The sequence below is a fragment of the Coenobita brevimanus genome, chromosome 65 (assembly GCF_032717465.1).
Source record: "Coenobita brevimanus isolate Jiangsu-jjx chromosome 65, ASM3271746v2, whole genome shotgun sequence".
Lineage (NCBI taxonomy): Eukaryota > Metazoa > Arthropoda > Malacostraca > Decapoda > Coenobitidae > Coenobita > Coenobita brevimanus.
Window position 1 is genome coordinate 6,935,908 of NC_137018.1, and position 22,500 is coordinate 6,958,407.

General features: G+C 41.3%; 1 protein-coding gene across 1 annotated transcript in view; it reads right to left on the reverse strand.

Annotated features, from left to right (window-relative positions):
- LOC145404877 (protein kinase C-like) overlaps positions 1–22,500 on the reverse strand; it is a 128,464-nt gene that overhangs the window by 8,927 nt on the left and 97,037 nt on the right. The window contains exons 3-4 of the mRNA XM_080276378.1: positions 12,450–12,570; positions 7,947–8,106 (exon numbers count right to left, since the gene is read on the reverse strand). Of these exons, the coding sequence (XP_080132504.1) occupies positions 7,947–8,106; positions 12,450–12,570 (281 nt within the window). The remainder of the gene's footprint in view (positions 1–7,946; positions 8,107–12,449; positions 12,571–22,500) is intronic.

Consider the following 22,500-nt stretch of genomic DNA (forward strand, 5'->3'; position numbering starts at 1 on the left):
GGGATCCACTACACCAAATTTAATCCATTCTACCTGTCATCCGTCCTACTTCACGAATCGTATTTCATCCACCTTTCTTTCTTCCTACACACCTGCCATCCACCCAATTATCATCCACACACCTGCCATCAGCCACACCTAATTCCATCCACTTTACCAGCAGTCCTTCCTAAATTGATCAACCCTAGTTTCATCCATCACACCTGTTATCCATTTCACCTCCCATCCACCCAGTGATCATCCACACACCTGAAATCACTTCCACCAACCATCCACCTTTATTTCACCTCCCACACCTGCCATCCATTCCACCTCCCATCCACCCTAATAGTATTCACCATACTACCATCCATCCTAGGTTCATCCACCCACAGCCATCCACTCCGCCAGCCATCCACCCTATCATCATCCACACACCTGCTATCCACCCCTCCTCACACACCTGGCCGTCTTGTTAACCTCAGCGCACCTGGGCAAAAAACATTACCTTGATGAGGGCGTACCGTAAATAAGTACCTCTATGAATTTATGACGCTTTTTTTTTTTCTCTTTTTTTTTCGTCCTTCACCATCAGTAGTCATATCAAAGTTTTTTTTTTTTTTCTTCCCCCAAGTGACATTTCTTTTGATACGCGGCAAGTAGGCATCTAGTATCGCTTAGTAGACGGAAACTAGCTGGTGAGGTAAAGGTGGCAACTTGACCCATTGACTACTAGTGTTTCACCTGAACAAAATCGTCTAATATAGGCCTAGATATGATTCTCAGGAGTGTCAGTAGCAGAGAAATGATCACTCGTAGTTTTTTAAGCCTATAACTGCTGGGATTTCTTTAAGCTGAGGAAAATCGTCTAATGTTGATCTACATAGATTTCTTAGAACTATCAGGAGCTGAGAAAGGATCACGCAGGATAGTTTTATGAAGTCCTTGAACACTTAGACTATCTTCTCAATTCAGCAAAATACTCTCGTGTCAGACTGAACCAAAAACACTGTGACTGGCTTATTTTATCTGGAGTGAACTGATCTCTCACGCTTTCGTCCTTACTCAATGCATAAATTCAGAGCCCATGTGGTAGGAATGAATCTCCTTGGTTACTAGTCGAATTTAGCCTATAGTCCGAATACACCTGGCCATCAGCTGAACTGAAAGGGATTAGGGATCATCGACAGGTGTGAACAAAGCGTAAGGACTAGTAGTAATAGTAGTGGTAATAGTAGTAGTAGTAGTAGGTGTTGTTTTTGTACGCTAACATCAGTCTGAAATGTGAACTCGGTGGACTACAGGCTTACGAGTTTGTTCCCCTTCTGCTGCAGTTTACCATCTTCCTTTTGGGGGTGGGGGACAGGGATGTAGTTGAGTGTTGTCTGTATATCCAGGTAGTTGAACCATCCAGTTATATAAGTGCCACCACGTGAAGGCATCCCTCTACAACACCAGGTAAGGGTTAACCATAAATTTACGACTCAGCCACTACACAGCTTTGGCGACTTAACATTATTTTTACTCATCCATAAGTGAATTTTCATTTTATACGAGGCAAGTGGGCGTCTAGTACCACTTTATGGACGAAAACTAAGTGGTAAGGTGAAGGGGACGACTTAACTCTGATTTTACGACTGTTTAATGTGCCTCTTACTGTCAAATCTCTCTTGTTCTTCTAATCGACCATTTCTTTGATGTTAGATGGAATATAGTGCTAGAGTTATCCTGAGCGTGAGAGTTTAGAGTGACTATTAACACTCTCAGGCGCCTCAGACTCACTCTCAGCTGGACATTATCGCCTAAGATTAGCTGAAAAAAAAAAAGTGTTGTATCGATGATGTAAGAGTTAAAGGTGGCTGTATTGACTATTTTTTATTTACTCCAGAATAAAATCGTCTGCCTGTAGATGGCATAGAATATTAGAGTTGTTCCGGCCATGAGAGGGTCAACCGCTTTGTTGTGTTAAAGTTTCACACTGTTAAGCATCATCATCATCATCATCATTATCATCATCATCAATGTTATCTCGTCATTGTCGTCGTCATCATCATTATAATCATTATTACCTTCACCACCACCACCACCACCATCATCATCATCATCATCATTATCATCATCATATTGTTACCTCGTCAACGTCGTCGTCATCATCATTATAACTATTATTACCACCATCGTCATGATCATTATGTTTGTTTCCAAATATATATAAAATGTATCAAAAAATAAATCGGTGAGGAAGAGGTGTTAGGGAGCTTCCTTAACCGACGGGAATTACTGTAGAGCTTTACACTTCACGGCCAAACTAAAGTCAATACTGCAGGAGAGAGAGAGAGAGAGAGAGAGAGAGAGAGATTTCTGATTATAGTAAACTGCTTTGGATACTATCTTGGAAATACTCTACTCCATTCAGACCTAAAACGCCTTATACGTTTAATTCTTTCAGCCCCAGAACTTCTTCATTTCGACTAAAGAAAGAGTTTTTGAAGAAGTTTGCAAGGTCCTTCCTCAATGCCCTAAGAACAAGAGGACATTTTGAAGTTACATAGAATAATTAGGAGTTAGCCTGAAGGAAATAAAGATGTACAGAATTATTAGATTTGGGAACCTATGGGGATTAATCAAAGTGAAGCAGCGTGTGGGTCGTCGCTTACGTAAAAATCCTTTGGGTGTGACTAACTAACCGGGCCGTCCTAATGATATCTCTAAATTAAAAAGAAAAAATAGTAAATAAAATAAATTGCCATGGGTGTAGAGGGGTTGACGTTCCCAGGCTCTTATGACTCAGCTCAATAAAATCGTCTGGTGTTGGAATTGATAGCTAGAGTTGTTCCTAGCATGAGTGGGTTAAGAAGGATAGCAATATACTCTTTTTACTCTAACTTGGCCTAAAATTGCTATCGCTTCATCGTCAATGCTTAGTTGAAAAAATTGCTTAGCATTAGACTATAATGCTAGTCACAAAGAGGTGCAGTGGAAAGGATGTAGAGCGGTAGTACTGTATTTTTTGTGCCACTGAAATACGTGAAATGAGCTGGAAAAGGACGAAAATCTAGGCCAACTTAACGTGAAAGAACTATAGCACTGAGGCTCCTATGACTCACTCAGCTGAATGATATCGGCAAGTGCTGGATGGAATAAGAATGGTAGAGTTGTCCCCACCGTGAGGAGGTTAAGATCCTTGATAAATGCGATCCATTGGACGCAAGGAGGGGGAGTGGGGGGAGTGTGAGGCCGCGGGGGAGAGTTGGCAACATTGGTGGTGGTGGGGTGGGATCGGGTGGGGGCTAGTTAGAGAGGGGTGGGGTGGGGTGAGATGGAGTTAGCCTGGGGTAGGGTGGGATGGGATAGGATGTGGTGGGATGGGGACTGGTTGACAGAGAGATAGGATGGGGTGAAGTGATAAGGAATTGGGTGATGAGGAGTGTGGTGAGGCAGGGGATGAGGTGATGGGGATGGCGCAGGAGATGAGGGTGGTTGGGTGTGGTATGGTGTGGTTGGGAGATGTGGTGTGGTGTGATTGGTTGAGGTGAGATAGTGTGGTAGAGTGCGATGTGGTGAAGTATGGTATGGTGGTGTGGTTAAGTGTGGCATAATCGGGTGGAGTGCTGAGAAGTGGGGTGTGGAGTGTTGAATAGTGGGGTTTGGTGGTGAGGGTCGTTGTGTGTTGAAGAATGGTATGGAGGGGTAAGGGGTTGGGAGGGGTGGTGTGGGGTGTGGTGGGGAGGGTATTAGGTGGGAAGGGTTTTGGGTGAGGCAGCTGGCGCCACCTGTGTATACTGTAAACACACCCACACCCTTCTGCCCCTCCCCTGTTACATAACGCCATTTACAGCAAACAGAAAAATCCACATACCATATTTCACGTAGATTTTGATCCCCCTGAAGCAGATTATTATTATTATTATTATTATTATTATTAGTTATTTTTATTATGATTATTTTGCTATCATCAGACGATTTTTTCAGATGTGGAGAGACTTTTCGTGCTGGTCTTAGTAATAAAAAAAAGTAATCGGATGGAAGAGGTTACATGGTAAGCAACCGTGGAATTGTTATTATTATTTTCACAGACACACACACACACACACACACACACACACGTTTTTATGTTTGCCCTACTTTGGATATAGGCCGTCCTCCTACGTACTGTACTTTACATCGTTCACAAGTAACCTCTCGGCGCTGACACCCACCGTCCATACCGAATACATAAGACTTTCTCTCTTTCCCGATTGGTGTAGTGGTATTAGCGCGGGTGTTTTTTTGACATGTCGGCGGATCTTGAAGTAGATTAGATAAGCCTGTTTTAAGGACATTCAAATCCCTAAACTGTTCCCTGCACAAGCCTTGGATCGAACACACTTCCATTCAGTCAACAGACCACCTCTAAAAAAAAATAAGTCACTATCTCCTAAACATGATATTAACTCATTAGCTCCCAGGGTTCTTGTGTGAAGGATTGTGCTGGAAGGGTACCAAGCGTACTGCTCTCCGCCTATCGGCTCATAGTCGCGAAGCTCATAGGTCCTTACCCCTGTGTTTCCTTCTTTATTAACTTTTGAAAATGCCCAGTTCCGTCCCATACTGTGGGCACTGGGCGCAAATGGGTTAAGAAGCAAGGATATGATACTAAACTATAACTGTAGATATTGGTAATCAGCTTCCCTCCACACCAGTATAAACTACAGTATATTTTTTTCCAGTCATTTCGTCGCTTTGAAAAGAAAATATATACAGATGATCATATGAAAGTTAACTGGAATTGGATGAGAGCAGTGAACATCGTCTTATTGTCTGTAGGGGATGAAACACTCCGTGCAACAGAGCACACACAGCAAGAAAAAAACAGGCCAAAGAAAAGCTAATAGATTAATAGATGTAGATAGATAGATTGATTAGTTGATAGAAAGACGTTTGTATAACCAAGCAGTGGAGCCGCCTGGTTATATCGGTGCCACCACATGAAGGCGTCCCTCTCCAGTACTTGCACCAGAATAGAGAGAACAAGCGATATTCTGGTCATCTGGTCGGTTCAGGGTAAATATAGACTGTTATGAAGTTCAGTTATAATCAATTTGTTTTCATTTGAGGGAACTGACCCACTCTCAACTAGAATGCTAAGTCGTGGTGCTAAAAATTCAACGAACCTAAGTTATGAGGCAGGGATGAGTCTCCTTGGTTACTATTGTGTTTCTAACCTGCCCCAGATTTTCGTCATTTTGTAGCTTAATTCACGTAGTTCAGTGATAGCAAATGACAAAATCACGGCTCTTCATTCTTTCCACAGCACTTCTTTATGACTAGGACCATATACTGTTGTTAATCAGTTGTTTAACTCCGTAATGAAAATGGAGAGGTGGCAGTTTTAGGCCAGGTTAGAGTAAAAAAGGGGGGATAGTCAAGTCAGCCCTTCAATCTAACTAAATCTGGTCATCAACTGAGCAAAAAAGATTAAGGGTTTTTGTCAGATGAAAATGAATCGAGAGAAATTGCCGTCGCATGTTGAAGTATCTATTGTCGCTTTTCTTGTCCTGTTTCAAGATCTTGTACACCTGAAGCAGCCAACCAGGAAGACGTTATTTTCTGATCATTTTTATCTCTTCCATCTTGAACGAAAACGCAGAGAGCAGGCAGCCAATTGAGAGGATGTTATTTTTCATGCACTTGATTTCAAACTTTCCATGTGCTTCACGGGGTAATTATTGAGGCAGCTCGACTTTTCACCCACCCACCGTAATGTGGCAGCGTTATTAGGTCGCTTCTATACTAGATGCTTGCTTGTGCAGACGTGTGCGACGGGGAGTGTGGCGTCACTAACCCATACCAGTGGCCATACTGGACGGGGGCGGATGCGGACGAGAACATTTATGGGTTACAGTGATGCAGAATTTCCACCCGCGCCAGCAGACATTCGGTGTGGACGCGCACTTAGAGTTGGCATCATGATATTCTCTTAAATGCCTCTCTCGTGCACACTACCACACTCATTCCATTTCCCATGCTGCTGTTGCTGCGATAGAGGCAAAACAAACACTGTGGCCTCGCATTGAGTTGCCCGGGGGTGTTGCTGCCAGTTATAGTGTTAATTTGTATGACTTCTTTATATTTCCTAGTGATATTAATAGGGTTAGATGAGGGATATGTATTGTTATTAACGTTTGGATGAAGCAACTGCCTGGCGAGCAAGAGGAAATAATTTTTTGAGCATAAATATCCAGGATGTAATTAAGAAAGGATCTCGCCTAAGATTTCGGTTTTGCATGCATTTCAGAGTACTGGCGCGTTGCGTTGGTTTTATAATTTACGAAGTCCAGCGAGAGAGAGAGAGAGAGAGAGAGAGAGAGAGACGTTCTCAGCTCATTTCGTAAAGGTAATAAACGATATCATTATTTATTTTTCGTATTGCACCCACACAGGAATTACACTCGTACCTTTTCTCATTAAGCGAGTAAACAGAGACAGAATATATAACAAAGGTTGATGACCATATGAGTAGAAAAAAAAAATTGCTTCATTAATTGAACATGTAGTTTATTTTATTTTTCATACCGGAATACCAGCGACACAGGTGAGAGGTAGTAAAGCAAGATTAAAATGTTTGTTATCTATAAGTAATTGTATAATAGTCACAGGAAATTGGTATTAGAGATTCGGCATTGTCTAGTTATTTCCTGGTTTTTACAATCGGTCATATTATAGTCTGCTAGAACTGCATGTAGGTCACCTCCGTTGTCTCTGGTCGCTTCTCATGTAACACACACACACACACACACACACACACACACACACACACACACACACACACACACACACACACACACACACACACACACACACACAGTACAGTAAACTAATTTGTAGTGCTCTCTATTTCCTGTTAGCCATTTAATTTCTCTACCAACACTAGACGTAACATTGTGCATAAATTAAGGAACACACTGAACCTGCCTATGTTTACCAGGCGAGAGTATGGTAAGCAGCTGAAATGTTTACCACCGAATTAAAACAACTAAAACCGGATATGATAAATGATCTTTGTCTCCCATAATTTTCTGTCTCCTCCCCCTGGCGACCCTTAGCCGTCCTTCCCCTTCCTCCCCCCTCTCCCCTACCCTACCACCCTTCCCCTTTCTCCCCTCCCCTGCTTTGCCACCCTTCCCCTTCTTCCCCTGCCCTACAACACTTCCCCTTCTTCCTCTCTACTGCCCTGCCACCCTTTCCCTTCCTCCCCTTCCCTGCCCTACCACTCTTCCTACTCCTCCACTTTCTTGCCTTACCACCTTTCCTCCTCCTTTTCCCAGCCCGTCCCCCTGCTCCCTTCCCCTTACACCTTCTTCCCTTCCTTCTTCATCCTCTCTTTCCCTGTCTCCCTCCTCCTTCCCTTGCCTTCCCCTTGCCCTTCGTTCTGCCCCTTCCTCATCTCCTTGTCTTCCTCCCCTTCTTAGTCCATTTTCACTACCTATACCACCCTCCTCGCTTCTCTTCCTCTTCCCCATTTCCCCCTTTGCCTCTTCCTCTCTCCCTCTCCCCTGTCCCCTGCCTCTTCCCTCTCTTCCTCCTCAGCCCTGTCCCCCTCCCTCTCCCCATATGACAGGGTGGGGCAGTGTTGGGTTACACTGGCAGCCCGTGCGTTAATTACCGCGTTGGTGTCACTGTCAACTTCTTGTGCCATATACATTATTGTTGTGCCCGTCGTCATCGCCATTATCATTGCCATCGTCGTTTTATCATCATCATTGTGTTCGTTGTCATTATTGTCATCATCGCTGTATTTATTATTATTATTATTATTATTATTATTATTATTATTATTATTTTGATCATACGAGTATTGCCTCAGTCATCAACACTTTCGCCACTGTCACTCACTGCAGCCATCACTATCACACACACACACACACACACACACACACACACACACACACGAAATTGCTCACCAGCGGGTTCTACAAAAGACTCACCATAAGAAGTCCCCGCAGAAGGCGCAGAAGGTGGGCTGCCTGAAGAACTTGGCCACGAACTTATGCCCTTTGACACTGTGGACTTTCTGGTGTCGGATGGCCCCTCGACGTCTAGTAATGCCCGACACAAGCTTGAAAGCCTCCTCGTCAATCCGCGGAACTGTGGGATTTGGAGGTGTCAGACATGGAGGATTATACTGTAGTTTTCTAGGGATTTACACTTTGATGGGTCAATTTTGTAGGTGTAAGTTATCGAGGACTATGGCTTCGCTTTCATAATGCGACTCATGATCGAGAGACTAGTCATCCTCTCCCTAAGTATCGGTACTGACTTGCCTAGCTCCTGATGGGGTAAAAAAAGGGTTGAATGATGCATTGATCAGAATCGAAGTCTGTATAGTTGTGGTGCTAGAATTGAAAGAAAATGGGGGGTTATTAAATTTGAGTAAGAGTGAGATATTTTTTCTTGAAGTTTTTCTCGGCGGTACGCGAAAGTGTGGGTTTGGGAGGCTTTGGAAATTAGAAGAAAACTGAACTAGGAGGTGTGACGAAATTTGTAAAGTTGGGGAATATTAGAGAGAGAGAGAGAGAGAGAGAGCGAGAGAGAGAGAGAGAGAGAGAGAGAGAGAGAGAGAGAGAGAGAGAATGTCAGGATATTTACAAGATTGTATGTTGGAAATTGAAGACTGTGAAGTGTATGAGTCGAAAATTGTTATTAAAGTGTTAGGTGTTAGTTTGGGTTTAGGAGCAAGTGAGGTGTTAGAATCTGAAAAGAAAAAAAAAGATTAATTGTGATGTTAGAATTAGGTGTTAGAAAGAGTTTGAGCTGTAAGGGGTTATAATAAGTCTAGCATTAGGGATGAGATGTGCTAGAGTTAGAAGATTGTGTTGTTGTGACAGATGAAACGCGAGAAGACAATGGAAAGGGGTTCACATTTAAGCGTTCACTGTCGGATTCAGAAATAATCCCAGTAAGAGGACGTAATGAGGATATATAAATGATAAAAATAATACGTTGCTTTTTGACTCGTTAGAAGTGTGGATTTTTACAAGGTGACTGAATGGTTTTTAAGAACAGTGGATAGCAAGTCATATTTTAGCAGTTACTCTCACCTGCATGAATGATAATGTGAAGGTAAACATAAGTATAATGAAGAATGGTTAGTTATGTTTGGGTAGGTACATTCAGAAGTAGGCAACGGTGTACACAAGAGAGAATAGCAATATGGTAGTCAATATTTGCAGGTTACATGTAAGAAGTGACAGACGAAATTGCAAATGATTCTAGAAAGTGATGGACGAATTCGGATATCTGATAAGAAGGTATACTCTTTTTACTTTAACTTGGCCAAGATTTTCGCCCTTTCACAGCCTATTATACGTAGCTGAATGGCAGAAAAAGACAACACTTCGGCTCGATATCCTTTCCATAGCACTTCTTCGTGAATAGCATCATATTCGTGTGTTAATCTGCTGTTACAACTGAGTACTCCTGATGTAGTGACGGCAATTTCAGGCCAGGTTAGAGTAAAAGGAGTATAGTTAATCATGAGGGGGTATTCTGAGGCAGGATAGATACACGATAATATTTGATCTATTTTTATCAGAAAATTTGTAATCTCAATGTATATATGTCGTCAGTGTAAATAACCTCTGACTGACTGATAAGGAATTTTGTGTGTGTGTGTGTGTGTGTGTGTGTGTGTGAGAGAGAGAGAGAGAGAGAGAGAGAGAGAGAGAGAAATTCTGTGGTTCCACATTCCTTCTCGAATACTTCTTCGTGACTAGCATGATACTGTAATGTTAATCTATTGTTATGACACAGCATTCAGGATCAAGAGTTGGCAGTATAAGTCCAGGATAAAATGAACAGAGTATTGAAGGTGAAGAACGGCTGAGAAACAGAATGGTGTTAACTTAGCACTTTTAGCTAGAAATTATGCAACGATTATCCCCATACGGTTTCACATTTCTCCCAGATGCCCAGTATTTTGTACTGTTGTCTTATGTAAACTCTAGAGGTCATTTTTACCTCTGTCGAAAAAAAAAAAAGAAAAAAAAAAAGGTACGTGAGAGTGATGCGTGCTTAATCTTTTCTGACATCCTTTTCGCAAAACTTTAGAGATATTTTTTAACTCGCAAAAAAAAGAAAAAAAAAATGGTACTTGAGTGTGTCGCGTACTTACTTTTTTAATGGCATCCTTTTCGTTTTTTCCCTTGGTAACCTTATGGACTAGAACATCATTACTCATCCTGCTCATCACCACCGTAACATCCATCATAACCCTCATCTCCCGTCATCACACCTCACCGCCCACCGTCATTTTAACTCAGACACTGGGACGGCATTTATCAGTGTCGGATTCCGCTTTTCATGCATCATATATGGGACCTTTTTTTCTTTTTATCATTTTCTTCATTGTGAAACCTGTATCCCAACGAAAATAGAAAAAGTTCTTGAATTGCGGCAGCCTGTATAAATTTTCAGATTTTGGTTCATTGCTTGATAAACGAGTAAAAAATTATTAGATGCGGGAGCTTCAGGGTGTCTAAAAATGGAGAATAAGGATTTTCCCAGATGAAATTTGGTGTGTAATTACCGTAGATTTTTTTAATTCGATAATCGTTGGTGACTGACTGACGGACAGCCTGATTCCAAGAGGTGCCGCAGCATTAGAAAATTTTGTAAGTTCGTCGTTAATTTCAGCCTAGTTTAACAAGATAATTTTACGTATGTCTTTCCGCTTTAGCCAAATTACGCATGACAAAATTGTTAAGTTGACTACCGTAGTGTTGGTTAGACGCAGTTCATTTTTCTAAAGACTTACTCAAACTTAGTAAAATATTAATGATCTGTCTGTAATGTCTGTTAAATTGCTGACACAACTCACTTTTCTGATGACTCGTTCAGAGTTAACAGAAACAATAATGATCTAGTCTATTTAATTGTTTTATTTTGCAGGGGTTGTTAGTTTATGAGCATCTTTGTTAATATTGTTTATGAAGTGAAATAATGTGTGAAATGCATGATAATCTATGTATGAAAATCCTGGGAGAAAAGAGAAGAAATTAAGACACTGAAAAGAGGTGTCACAAAATTTGGAATTAATATGTAATGTGTTGTCGAGTGGGAATGTGTGAAGTCTGTGATATTTCAGTAAATCTGTGGGTACTGATAAGAATTGAGCTGGATGTTTAGTGATGCATAATTCTTACTGTCATACACGAGTGATGAACTAGATTACAGGTAAGCATTACATAATTGGTGTATTTTGTGAGAGAGGAAGCAATAATTAAATCTGGTGTTAAAATACTGAATCACAATGAAATATTTTGATGCTGGCAATAATTGGTAGTCTGTGCATTGTTATATCCTGTCGTGTATGGCTAACTACTCTTTAATTTTATCAGTATATAATTGTATTTCTTATCTGAATTCTGGTAAGTATTGCATTTCTGAATATTGTCGTTTCTTAATAATAATATAATGATGATAATAATAATAATAATAATAATAATAATAGTAGTAGCAGTAGTAGTAGTAGTAGTAATAATAATAATAATAATAATAATAATAATAATAACACTAGTAGTAGTAGTAGTAGTAGTAGTAGTAGTAAATGAACCTGTACAAAGTTTGAGAAAAGTCTGAGCAGTAGAGGCCAGAAGTTAACTAGTAGATGTGCCCCAACACTCTACCACACCTACCACACTACACGCTACCACGCCATCTACCACACCTGTCACACTGTATACTCGTACTACCACACCCTCTGTCACACTACACGCTACCACACCTACCACACTACACGCTACCACACCTACCACACTACACGCTTCTACACCTACCACACTCCATACTACCACACCATCTATCAAATACCTACCACACCCTCTACCACACTTCACCACACGCTACCATACCATCCACCACAATTTCCCACAAGTCCACCTCACCATCAACCACCATTCACCACAGTCGCCCACAGATTTACTTATCCTACCACTGTCCACCACACCATCTACCACAATTCACCACACCATCTACCACCATTCACCACACCATCTACCACCATTCACCACACCATCTACCACCATTCACCACACCATCTACCACAATTCACCACATCATTTACCACCATTAACCACACCATCCACCACAATTCACCACACCATCCACCACAATTCACCACACCATCCACCACAATTCACCACACCATCCACCACAATTCACCACACCATCCACCACAATTCACCACACCATCCACCACAATTCACCACACCATCTACCACCATTCACCACACCATCTACCACCATTCACCACACCACCCACCACCATTCACCCCACCATCCACCACCATTCACCACACCATCCACCACAATTCACCACACCATCTACCACCATTCACCACACCATCCACCACAATTCACCACACCATCTACCACAGTTCACCACACCATCTACCACCATTCACCACACCATCTACCACAATTCACCACACCATCTACCACCACACAGGGGCTGGGTGTCGTACTCTCGCCATCTCTGAGTTGCTGCTGTTGGTAGAGTTGGTACTTGAGGGGTCGGGGAGCAGGTCGTTCGCAGGGGGGCCGCACCTTCAGCTGTGGGAGAGAGAGAGAGAGGTAGGAGTTAAGCAGGAGGGTTAGGCAGATAGGCAGGGTGGTGGTAGTGGTGGTGGTGATGATGATGATGATGTTTGTGGTAACAACAACGACAACGACGACGACAACAGTAACAAAAAAATATGTCCGATTTTATTACCTCAGTGGAACCAGGACCCTTACCCTGTACTCTCTCTCTCTCTCTCTCTCTCTCTCTCTCTCTCTCTCTCTCTCTCTCTCTCTCTCTCTCCTGAGAGATTTTTCGAACCAGAGTTAAGACAACCTTAATTAACCCTTTCGCTACTAAAGGGTCCATATTCTCTCGCTAACGTCTTTTCATAAGCGATTTATTTTGCCTGTAACACCTTCCTGTCGTCTGTGTTACGTAAATTCTGATATCGCCTCACTTTGCATACATAACGTGCAAAGGGATATAAACCAACCATATCTTAAAACAAATCGCAAAGGAAGAGGTGTTACGGACGATAATACGAGCCAAGGTCTGTTCTCAGCCGAATTGTATCCTGTAGTAGTAAAAAAGTAAAGAAATACTCGGACTGAAAGAGTTAGCCCAATAAAATGTTAATAATTTGCACAGGTAAGCAGAACTGACGGGGTTTTAGCGTGAATAAAATACTTGAATAAAATACTTAGAGAGGGAGTTAATTGAAGTACTTTTTGGACTGCTGAGTAATAAAAATTGTTTTGGTCTCAGTAAAGCTCAGCAAGTCCTTGTTATGAGCCTTCCTCTATTTTGGGGGGAAGGAGGGGGAGGAAAAACGTTTGGGGGAGAATAATGATACATACATTTTATTTAAGCACTCGTATCGTCTGAAGCGGTTTTGTAAATCTTATAATAAAAATTATTTAAAATACATCGTTACAAATGAGTACACTCGGACAACCAATCAGCTGCCAGGTTTCAGAAGCTTAAGGCTCTTCTCCTCTCAGATGAGGCCAAATATGTAATAGCAACCTCTTCTAGCGTTAATTCCATGTCACAGCTCAGCATTCAAGGTGGGATTATGGCAATTTTAGGCCAATTAAAGTAGACAGTTCAGGAAAAAAAAGTTTCATGTGCAGATATAAACTGGCAAGGAAGACATGTTCGGGCCCTCTCTCCCCCTTTTTTTATGCGTCCGACTTTGGGTATAAACCTGGCAACCCGTTTCATGAAGCCAAGCATTACACCTGCTTATCACACGCCTTCCATTTCATCGCTTTGGCTCTAATACCCACCATCCATATTGGTAACAGATCAGAACTACCTCATCTAAGGCTTGTGCGGTGGTTTTTAGCTCGTTGATGAATGTTATAAAATATCAGCTAAGTCTGTGTTAGCGAAATTAATATCCTCAAACTGTTTCCCTGCATCAGGCTGGGACAGAACCCGCGTCCTTTTCGGAGGGCAAGCAACTGCTCCATCCACTCGATCATCACCTCCTCCCCCGGTTAATCTTTATGAAGCCACGGTACCGATAAGACCCCCAGGGACATTCACCCCGGAAAAAAAAAAAAAAAAAAATATGTTACGAATACAGGAGGGTTATGAAAAGACAAATAGCTCATGCTGAGTCCCAGTTTTCTCCTGGAATTCAAGCAGCAACCATCGATGTTATATCCAGGTTCCCAATTGTACTACTGGGTGATTAGGGACATGAGGAAAACAGGCTTTATCTTGGGAGTCTGGCCGGCTTGGGAATCAATCCGGAGAGCCGTCTGAAAGAGGCGGAAGGGGAAAACCGACAGGAAGAGGAAGTAAGGGGATAATTATGAGGGAAGGGAGGGGGGTACTGGGACAAAGGACTAAAGGTAGAGGAAACAGACTTTATCTAAGAGTCTGACCGGCCCTAGAACCCACCCCTAAGACCATCTAAAAGGGGGGTGGAGGACGGTAGATGAAAAACCTGACACGAACAGCTGCCACCTCTCTCTCCCTGTTTACTTTACCGACGGTAGAGTGGCTCCCAGACAAAATAATTAGTCAAGGCTTAGAGTTGATGTAGAGCAGTTTATCAGGCGGTGTAGGGCATTATTTTTACACTTAATTATGTGGATTAGGGTGTGGTTTTGGTTTATGGGCTGCCGAGGTACAAGTTAAGAGACGAGTTAATGTTTACAAGGCAGTTTGTTTGGGGATCTTGCTTCGTACCGAGATTGTTTTTAGTTAAAGTGGGTGATTGTGAGACGAAATACAACATCTTTCATTTTTGCCCTTATTATGTTGGGCAGTTAGTTGGAGAATTCTTTGTGTGTGATTGTAAGAAGAACTTTTAGATCTTACATTTTTGCCTTCTTCTTGGTATGTAGGGCAGTTCAGGGATTTTGCTGTTGCGAAGGTTAGCTTTAATGGGCGATTGTGAGGATAAATAAACATCCTATATTTGCCTTCTGGATATGTACTGCAGTTACTTAAGGGATTTTGCTCTTACGAAAATTGCTTAGTTATAATGGGTGATTGTAAGAAGAAATTTAACATCTAAAATTTTTGCCTTTCGTTATATAAGGACTCTAAAATTAACGATATTTCCCACACACAGGTTAAAGAATGTGATGTAAATTTGAGGGATTTGTATTGCTACGATCAGCGTCTCGAATTACTGAAGAAAAATGCATTGATAGAGCATCCTCATCTAAGTGCACTAAACAACAGTATATCTAAACGAAATATATGACGGTGTTAAAAATCAAGGAATTTTATTTATTATGCATATACTTACAGGTACAAAAAGGTAATCTCATGAGGGAGGGGGACCTGTGATTCTCTCTCTCTCTCTCTCTCTCTCTCTCTCTCTCTCTCTCTCTCTCTCTCTCTCAACATGCACCTTTTCTTTCCCTTACCTACAGTTATTTTATCTCTTTTATCATTTTATCATAACGCTCTGTCTTTTGCCCTCTTATCAGTACACTTTTTTACGCCATATCATATACGAATCTCAGTTTCTTATCAGCGTGTAATTTGAAGTCAGGATGATGCTATGAGAAAGGAGGCACAGATATAATAGGGTCATTCAAATTTGTTCTTTTTTATTTAAAGAAAAACCCGCTGTAAATGTAAGTAATACGAGGAATATATGTTTCTGTGTATAATAGGATGGATGGATGGATGTATATGTATGTATGTATGTATGTATATATGGTATGTATGTACCGGTATCTGTGTGTGAATTTATATATTTGTAGCCCATATATGTGTGTATATACAAAATATCTATGTATGTATGTATCACTATCTATCTATGTATGTGTGTATGTATTTGTGTGTGTATACATGTATTTATGTAAGTACAGTGTATGTATGTATTTATTTATGTGTTTATGTATGTATGTTTTTGCCATATTCCATGTCTTCATCATGGCGGCCTTCAACCCGTCCACAAAGATGACGATTTCTTTCTTTTTTCATTTCATTTGTTACTAGACGATTTTATTCAGCTCGGGAAGGACGATTAATTAACTAAAAGGACTAAAAGCTTCCCCCTTCAACCCCTCCACTCTGTTGGCGATTTTTCATTTGAGTTTTTATTACCGACACGATTTTTTTTTTTCAGCCCAAGAAGACCGTGAGAAAGTGAGGACTGTGAGAAAGTGGGGACTGTGAGAAAGTGAGGACTGTGAGAAAGTAGGGAGTGTGAGAAAGTGGGGACTGTGAGAAAGTGAGGACTGAGAAAGTGAGGACTGTGAGAAAGTGAGGACTGTGAGAAAGTAGGGACTGGGAGAAAGTGAGGACTGTAAGAAAGTGAGGATTGCGAGAAAGTGGGGACTGTGAGAAAGGGGGGACTATGAGAAAGTGAGGACTGGGAGAAAGTACGGAGTGTGAGAAATTGAGGACTGTGAGAAAGTAAGGACTGTGAGAAAGTGAGCACTGAGAAAAAGAGAGATAAAGCTATTTCCCTCCTCAGATATCTTGCTTATCAATATTATCTTCATTCATCCCGCATCGTCATCACCATTGGAACAAATTACAAGTTTTTTTTTTTTTACTGAATTTATTATATTGCAGTTACATACGAGATACAACAAAATAATGATTATGGTTTTGATATATAGTAGTAACAACAATAGTAACAACAACAGAATAATAATAATAATAATAATAATAATAATAATAGTAATAATAGCAGTACTAATGATATGACAAGGTTAGCAGCTGTTCCTTGTTGCAATTTAAGTTTTTATTTTCTTCGGAGCAGTAAACAGGTGTGGGCACTACACCTGACATTTATATAGCACATGTGGTTAAAAAGGAAGGTGAAAAGAAGTAAGGGGAAAAGAAGATTACTATATTTTTTCTTTATTCCTTTCCCATGACAGTGAAAGGAAAAGTCTCATGAAAAAAAAAAAAAAAAAGAGAATGTATCGCTCAGGTGCCATGATATTCGTAGTGGTCGGTTTAGCTTGATGCCCCAGTGTTATTTACTGTATTAAATTCTGACCGTGAATGATACAGACTTGGAAATATGAAAAGGGAACGATATTTGTCAAGCTTCTGATACGGGTTTGCCTGTGTGGGATAGTGTCATTAGGCATTTGTAATATTACAGTATATATACTGTTATATATATATAGGCATTTGTAATATTATATATACTGTTATACTGTTCATAATCCGAGCAGTGTTTCTCTCTCTCTCTCTCTCTCTCTCTCTCTCTCTCAAATGAATAATACTATAGTTAGCCCTAAACCGTTTTCTATAACGCTTCTGGTTACGGTTTCGATTAGAACCTCCTCAGCATGGAAAAATAACGCCCTGAGAAAGAGAGAGAGAGAGAGAGAGAGAGAGAGAGAGACCCAACACCGTCATGCCCCACAAGAGCTGTCTTTTCTAGTTTTAAAGCTGTCGTAAAACTGGGGAGGAATTAAGTGCTTTATCACCGGGGAGAGGGGCGTTAAAAGTCTTAGCGCTTCGTGGGGAGTTAAACAGAATTCTTTAGATGCCTCCTGTGGGCAAAGATGGAGAGGGGAGCTAGGGGGAAAGGGGAGGAAAGGGGGAGAAGAGAAGAGAAAGGAAGGGAACGGGGCAAAAGAGAATGGGAAGGGAGGGCAGTGGAGAGAAAAGTGAAGGGGGGAGAATTGAAGAGAAGAGAAGAGAAGGGAAGGGAAGTGATGAAAAAGGGAAGTGAGGAGAATGATGTGGTAGGGGAGGGTAGAGAAGAGGAGGAGAGGTTAGAGGAGGGGAGGGGAGGGAAAAGGGACGGGAGGAGAGGGAGCGTAGAGAGGAGAAAGGAGAGGAGATGGGAGGGAAGGGGAGAGATGAGAGGGGGAAATGAAGGGATGGTAAGGGAGGGGAGGGAAGAGGAAGAGAAGTGAGGTGGGCATGGGAGGGGAGGGGGCGAGGGAGGAGAGAAGGGAAAAGGAAGGGAATGGCAGGGAGTAGGAGATCAAAGGCAGGGGGAGAGCAGACAAAGGAAGGAAGAGGGGAGGAAGGGCGGGGAGATGGGAAGGGGACAAGATAAGGGAGATAAGAGGTAAAGGATAAGAAGAAGAAGAGGATAAAGATGAAGGGAGATGAAGGGGAATTGTGGAGCAAAGGAAGGGGACAATGTGTGTGTGTGTGTGTGTGTGTGTGTGTGTGTGTGTGTGTGTGTGTGTGTGAGAGAGAGAGAGAGAGAGAGAGAGAGAGAGAGAGAGAGGATTCCTGAGATGCCCTCCTGTGGTCAACAAACACGTGTTTATTTACAATCTCTGGCTAACTGTTACCTGGCCAAAGCTTCTACGCCTCCTCATGCCCCTCTCCTCCTTCCACTGGCATTCCCTTGTTTATTTCCCAGTTATAAACATTTACAGGTCACGGTGCCAGGGCCAGGAAAATGAGTGGGTGGGTCGGTTCTTGGTTAGGTTAGGTTAGACTGGGTCAGTTTAGGTAAGGTTAGGTTAGGTTAAGTTAGGTTAGGTTAGTTTAGGTAAGGTTAGGTTAGGTTAGGCCAGGTTAGGTAAGGTTAGGTTAAATTAGGTTAGGTTAGGGGAAAGAAAATGGGAGGGAGGGAGGGTTTGATTATTAGATTACGGTAGGTCTGATTAGATTGTCATAATAGGGAGAGAAAAATTGGTGTTTGGACGGGTTTGGGTTAGGTTAGGTTAGGTGTGGTTAGGATTAGGAAAATGGATGTTTAGGTGTGTTGCTGGTTAGGTTAGGGGATGGAAAGTGAGTGGGTGGGAGGTCATCTAGTTAGGTTAGCTTAGGTTAAATGAAGTTTAGGAAAATTATTTGTGGTATTGTTGGTCGTAAGTTAGAATAAGTTAGAATACTAAGAAATGGGGAGAAAAAGGGTGCTCTGGGCTGCCTGTTGATTGAATTAGGTTAGTTAAAGAATAGTTTAGGTAGGTTCGGGAGAGAGGGGAATCTGGGTGGGTGGATGGAATGCTGGTTGGGGTATTTTGATGTAGTTCAGGTTAGCTTTGATCAGGTTAGGGGAAGGAGAGCGAGTGGTTGAATTTGTTGGTGGTTTGGGGTCTGAGTCAAGTGAAAGTGTTGTTGAAAGTGAGGATATGAAAATGAAGTGGGGAGGAAAGTGAATCGGTGAAAGTGCATGCTGAGTGAGACGTGAAGGTGCTGGGAGAGAGAGAGAGAGAGAGAGAGAGAGAGAGAGAAGAGGTTGGTCAGATGTTTTTATTATTCAGTTGTGAACGTACACTCGGAAGCACTAATTTCTCCCCCCCTAGTAGCCGGAGTCGCGGCCAGTGAGAGACCAGGCGTTCGAACACCCCACACCCACATCCCCTCCCCCAACCCCAGTGGCAAATGTTGTTGGACAAATGTGGAACGGCCAAAGCTGGTGATCTTACAATGTCATGATTGTTTTTATAGAGAATCAAAACCAGTAGGTGTAAGTATATAAAGGTATTTAATGTGTATTACTGTGCTGTTATCCACAACATATGAAAAAGGAACGAAAATGAAAGAAGACCTACATTGTATTATGTGTTATTGTCTGTAATAGTTACGTCCTATATTATAATGTTACAAATAAGTATAGTATAATGAACAGCATCTGTTGAAAGATATGATGTCTTTTCTCACACATTCTCATTCCCACCACCACCACCACCATCCTTCTCTCTGGGTTTATATCAACCAAACACCTCTCTTATCCTCCTGTCCCCCACTCCCACGCTTAGTTAACCAACATAAAGATATTGATGAAATGATCCGTCAGGTATTGATCATATTAATATTAGCATACACCTCAGTATTAAGCACCAACAAATCAGTAACATACAATACTTCGATAAACCTGCCAACTATTTCATCTTGTAAGCTGTTACATGACATATGCACTGCAAGTTTGACCTTGTTACAGGGACATACTGCTGTTTATTGCTAACACAGGTTATGGGTGTTTTTGGACGTCCATCAATTCATATTAACGTGACAATTTAAGCCTCACATTATAAACATATAAGGTTTATATTCCTGTCACTACCGTATTAACCAAACGAATCAGGATCGGTTCTGATGAACCACAAACTCTCTGCTTTCAACGAAAATAGTTCGAACTATTGTCACAACAGTTACAAAATTTCACAATGTATACAAATGAATGATGGTCAGTCGTCTACATAATGACATTGTGTCACTGTTGTCACAGGAGGTCGGAATATTTTCGTAAAAGCAGAGAGTTTGTGGTTCGTCAGAACCGATCCCTGATTCGTTTCGTCCATCCATTAATGACAGGAACATAAATCTTAAGTGTTTATAATGTAAGGCTTTAATTGCCACGTTAATATGAATTCATGGGCGTCCAAAACCACACACAACCTGTGTTAAAGTAAAACAACCGGATGTCCTTGTATCACAAGGTCCAACTTGCGGTGAGTATGTCACGTAACAGCTTACAACAAGATGAAATAGTCGGCAGGTATACCGAAGCATTGTATGTTATTGATTTGTTGGTGCTTAATACAGAGGTGTATTATAGTAATAATATGATCAATACCTGACGGATCATTTCATCACTATCTTTGTTTACGTTGGTTAATAATGGGTGTGACTGGTGGACGAGAGGATAAGAGAGGCGTTTGGTGGAGACAGGAATCGAGAGAGATGGGTGGTGGTGGCGGGAGTGAGAATGTATGAGAAAAGACATCATATATTTCAACAGATGCTGTTCACAACACTATACTTATTTGTGACATTATAAAATAGGACATAAGCATTATAGACAATAACACATGGCACACGGTAGGGGAAAGGCGCGAAAATGAAAGAAGACCTACAGTGTGCCATGTGTTATTGTCTATAATACTTATGTCCTATTTTATAATGTCACAAATAAGTATAGTGTTGTGAACAGCATCTGTTGAAATATATGATGTCTTTTCTCATACATTCTCACTCCCGCCACCACCACCCATCTCTCTCGATTCCTGTCTCCACCAAACGCCTCTCTTATCCTCTCGTCCACCAGTCACACCCATTATTAACCAACGTAAACAAAGATAGTGATGAAATGATCCGTCAGGTATTGATCATATTATTACTATAATACACCTCAGAGCAGCACCAACAAATCAATAACATACAATGCTTGGCATATGCCGACTATTTCATCTTGTTGTAAGCTGTTACGTGACATACTCACCGCAAGTTGGACCTTTAGATACAAGGACATACGGTTGTTTTATTTAACACATTTTGTTTTTGGTTTTGTACGCCAATGAAATAATATTAACGTGGCAAATAAAACCATAAATTATAAACACTTAAGATTTATGTTCCTGTAATTAATTGATGGACGAAACGAATCAGGATCGGTTCTGACGAACCACAAACTCTCAGCTTTTTACGAAAATATTCCGACCTTCAGACAACAGTGACACAATGTCATTATGTAGACGACTGACCCACATTCAGTCGTATACATTGTGACATTTTGTCACTGTTGTGACAAGAGGTCGAAATATTTTCGTTGAAGCAGAGAGTTTGTGGTTCGTCAGAACCGATCCCTGATTCGTTTGGTTAATACGGTAGTGACAGGAATATAAACCTTACATGTTTATAATGTGAGGCTTAAATTGTCACGTTAATATGAATTGATGGACGTCCAAAAACACCCATAACCTGTGTTAGCAATAAACAGCAGTATGTCCCTGTAACAAGGTCAAACTTGCAGTGCATATGTCATGTAACAGCTTACAAGATGAAATAGTTGGCAGGTTTATCGAAGTATTGTATGTTACTGATTTGTTGGTGCTTAATACTGAGGTGTATGCTAATATTAATATGATCAATACCTGACGGATCATTTCATCAATATCTTTATGTTGGTTAACTAAGCGTGGGAGTGGGGGACAGGAGGATAAGAGAGGTGTTTGGTTGATATAAACCCAGAGAGAAGGGTGGTGGTGGTGGGAATGAGAATGTGTGAGAAAAGACATCATATATTTGAACAGATGCTGTTCATTATACTATACTTATTTGTAACATTATAATATAGGACGTAACTATTACAGACAATAACACATAATACAATGTAGGTCTTCTTTCATTATCGTTCCTTTTTCATATGTTGTAGATAACAGCACAGTAATACACATTAAATACCTTTATATACTTACACCTACTGGTTTTGATTCTCTATAAAAACAATCATGACATTGTAAGATCACCAGCTTTGGCCGTTCCACATTTGTCCAACAACATTTGCCACTGGGGTTGGGGGAGGGGATGTGGGTGTGGGGTGTTCGAACGCCTGGTCTCTCACTGGCCGCGACTCCGGCTACTAGGGGGGGAGAAATTAGTGCTTCCGAGTGTACATAACTGAGGATTGGAAACTAGATACATTAGCATCTTTTAAACGCCATAACAACATCACATTCTATCACATCCCTGGACAGTTTATTCCACATGTTTACAACGTACTAGGAAAAAAATACTTTGTTTCATTTGCCTTTAAGGATTTGCCAGGAATATTACCACCAGTACCTCTT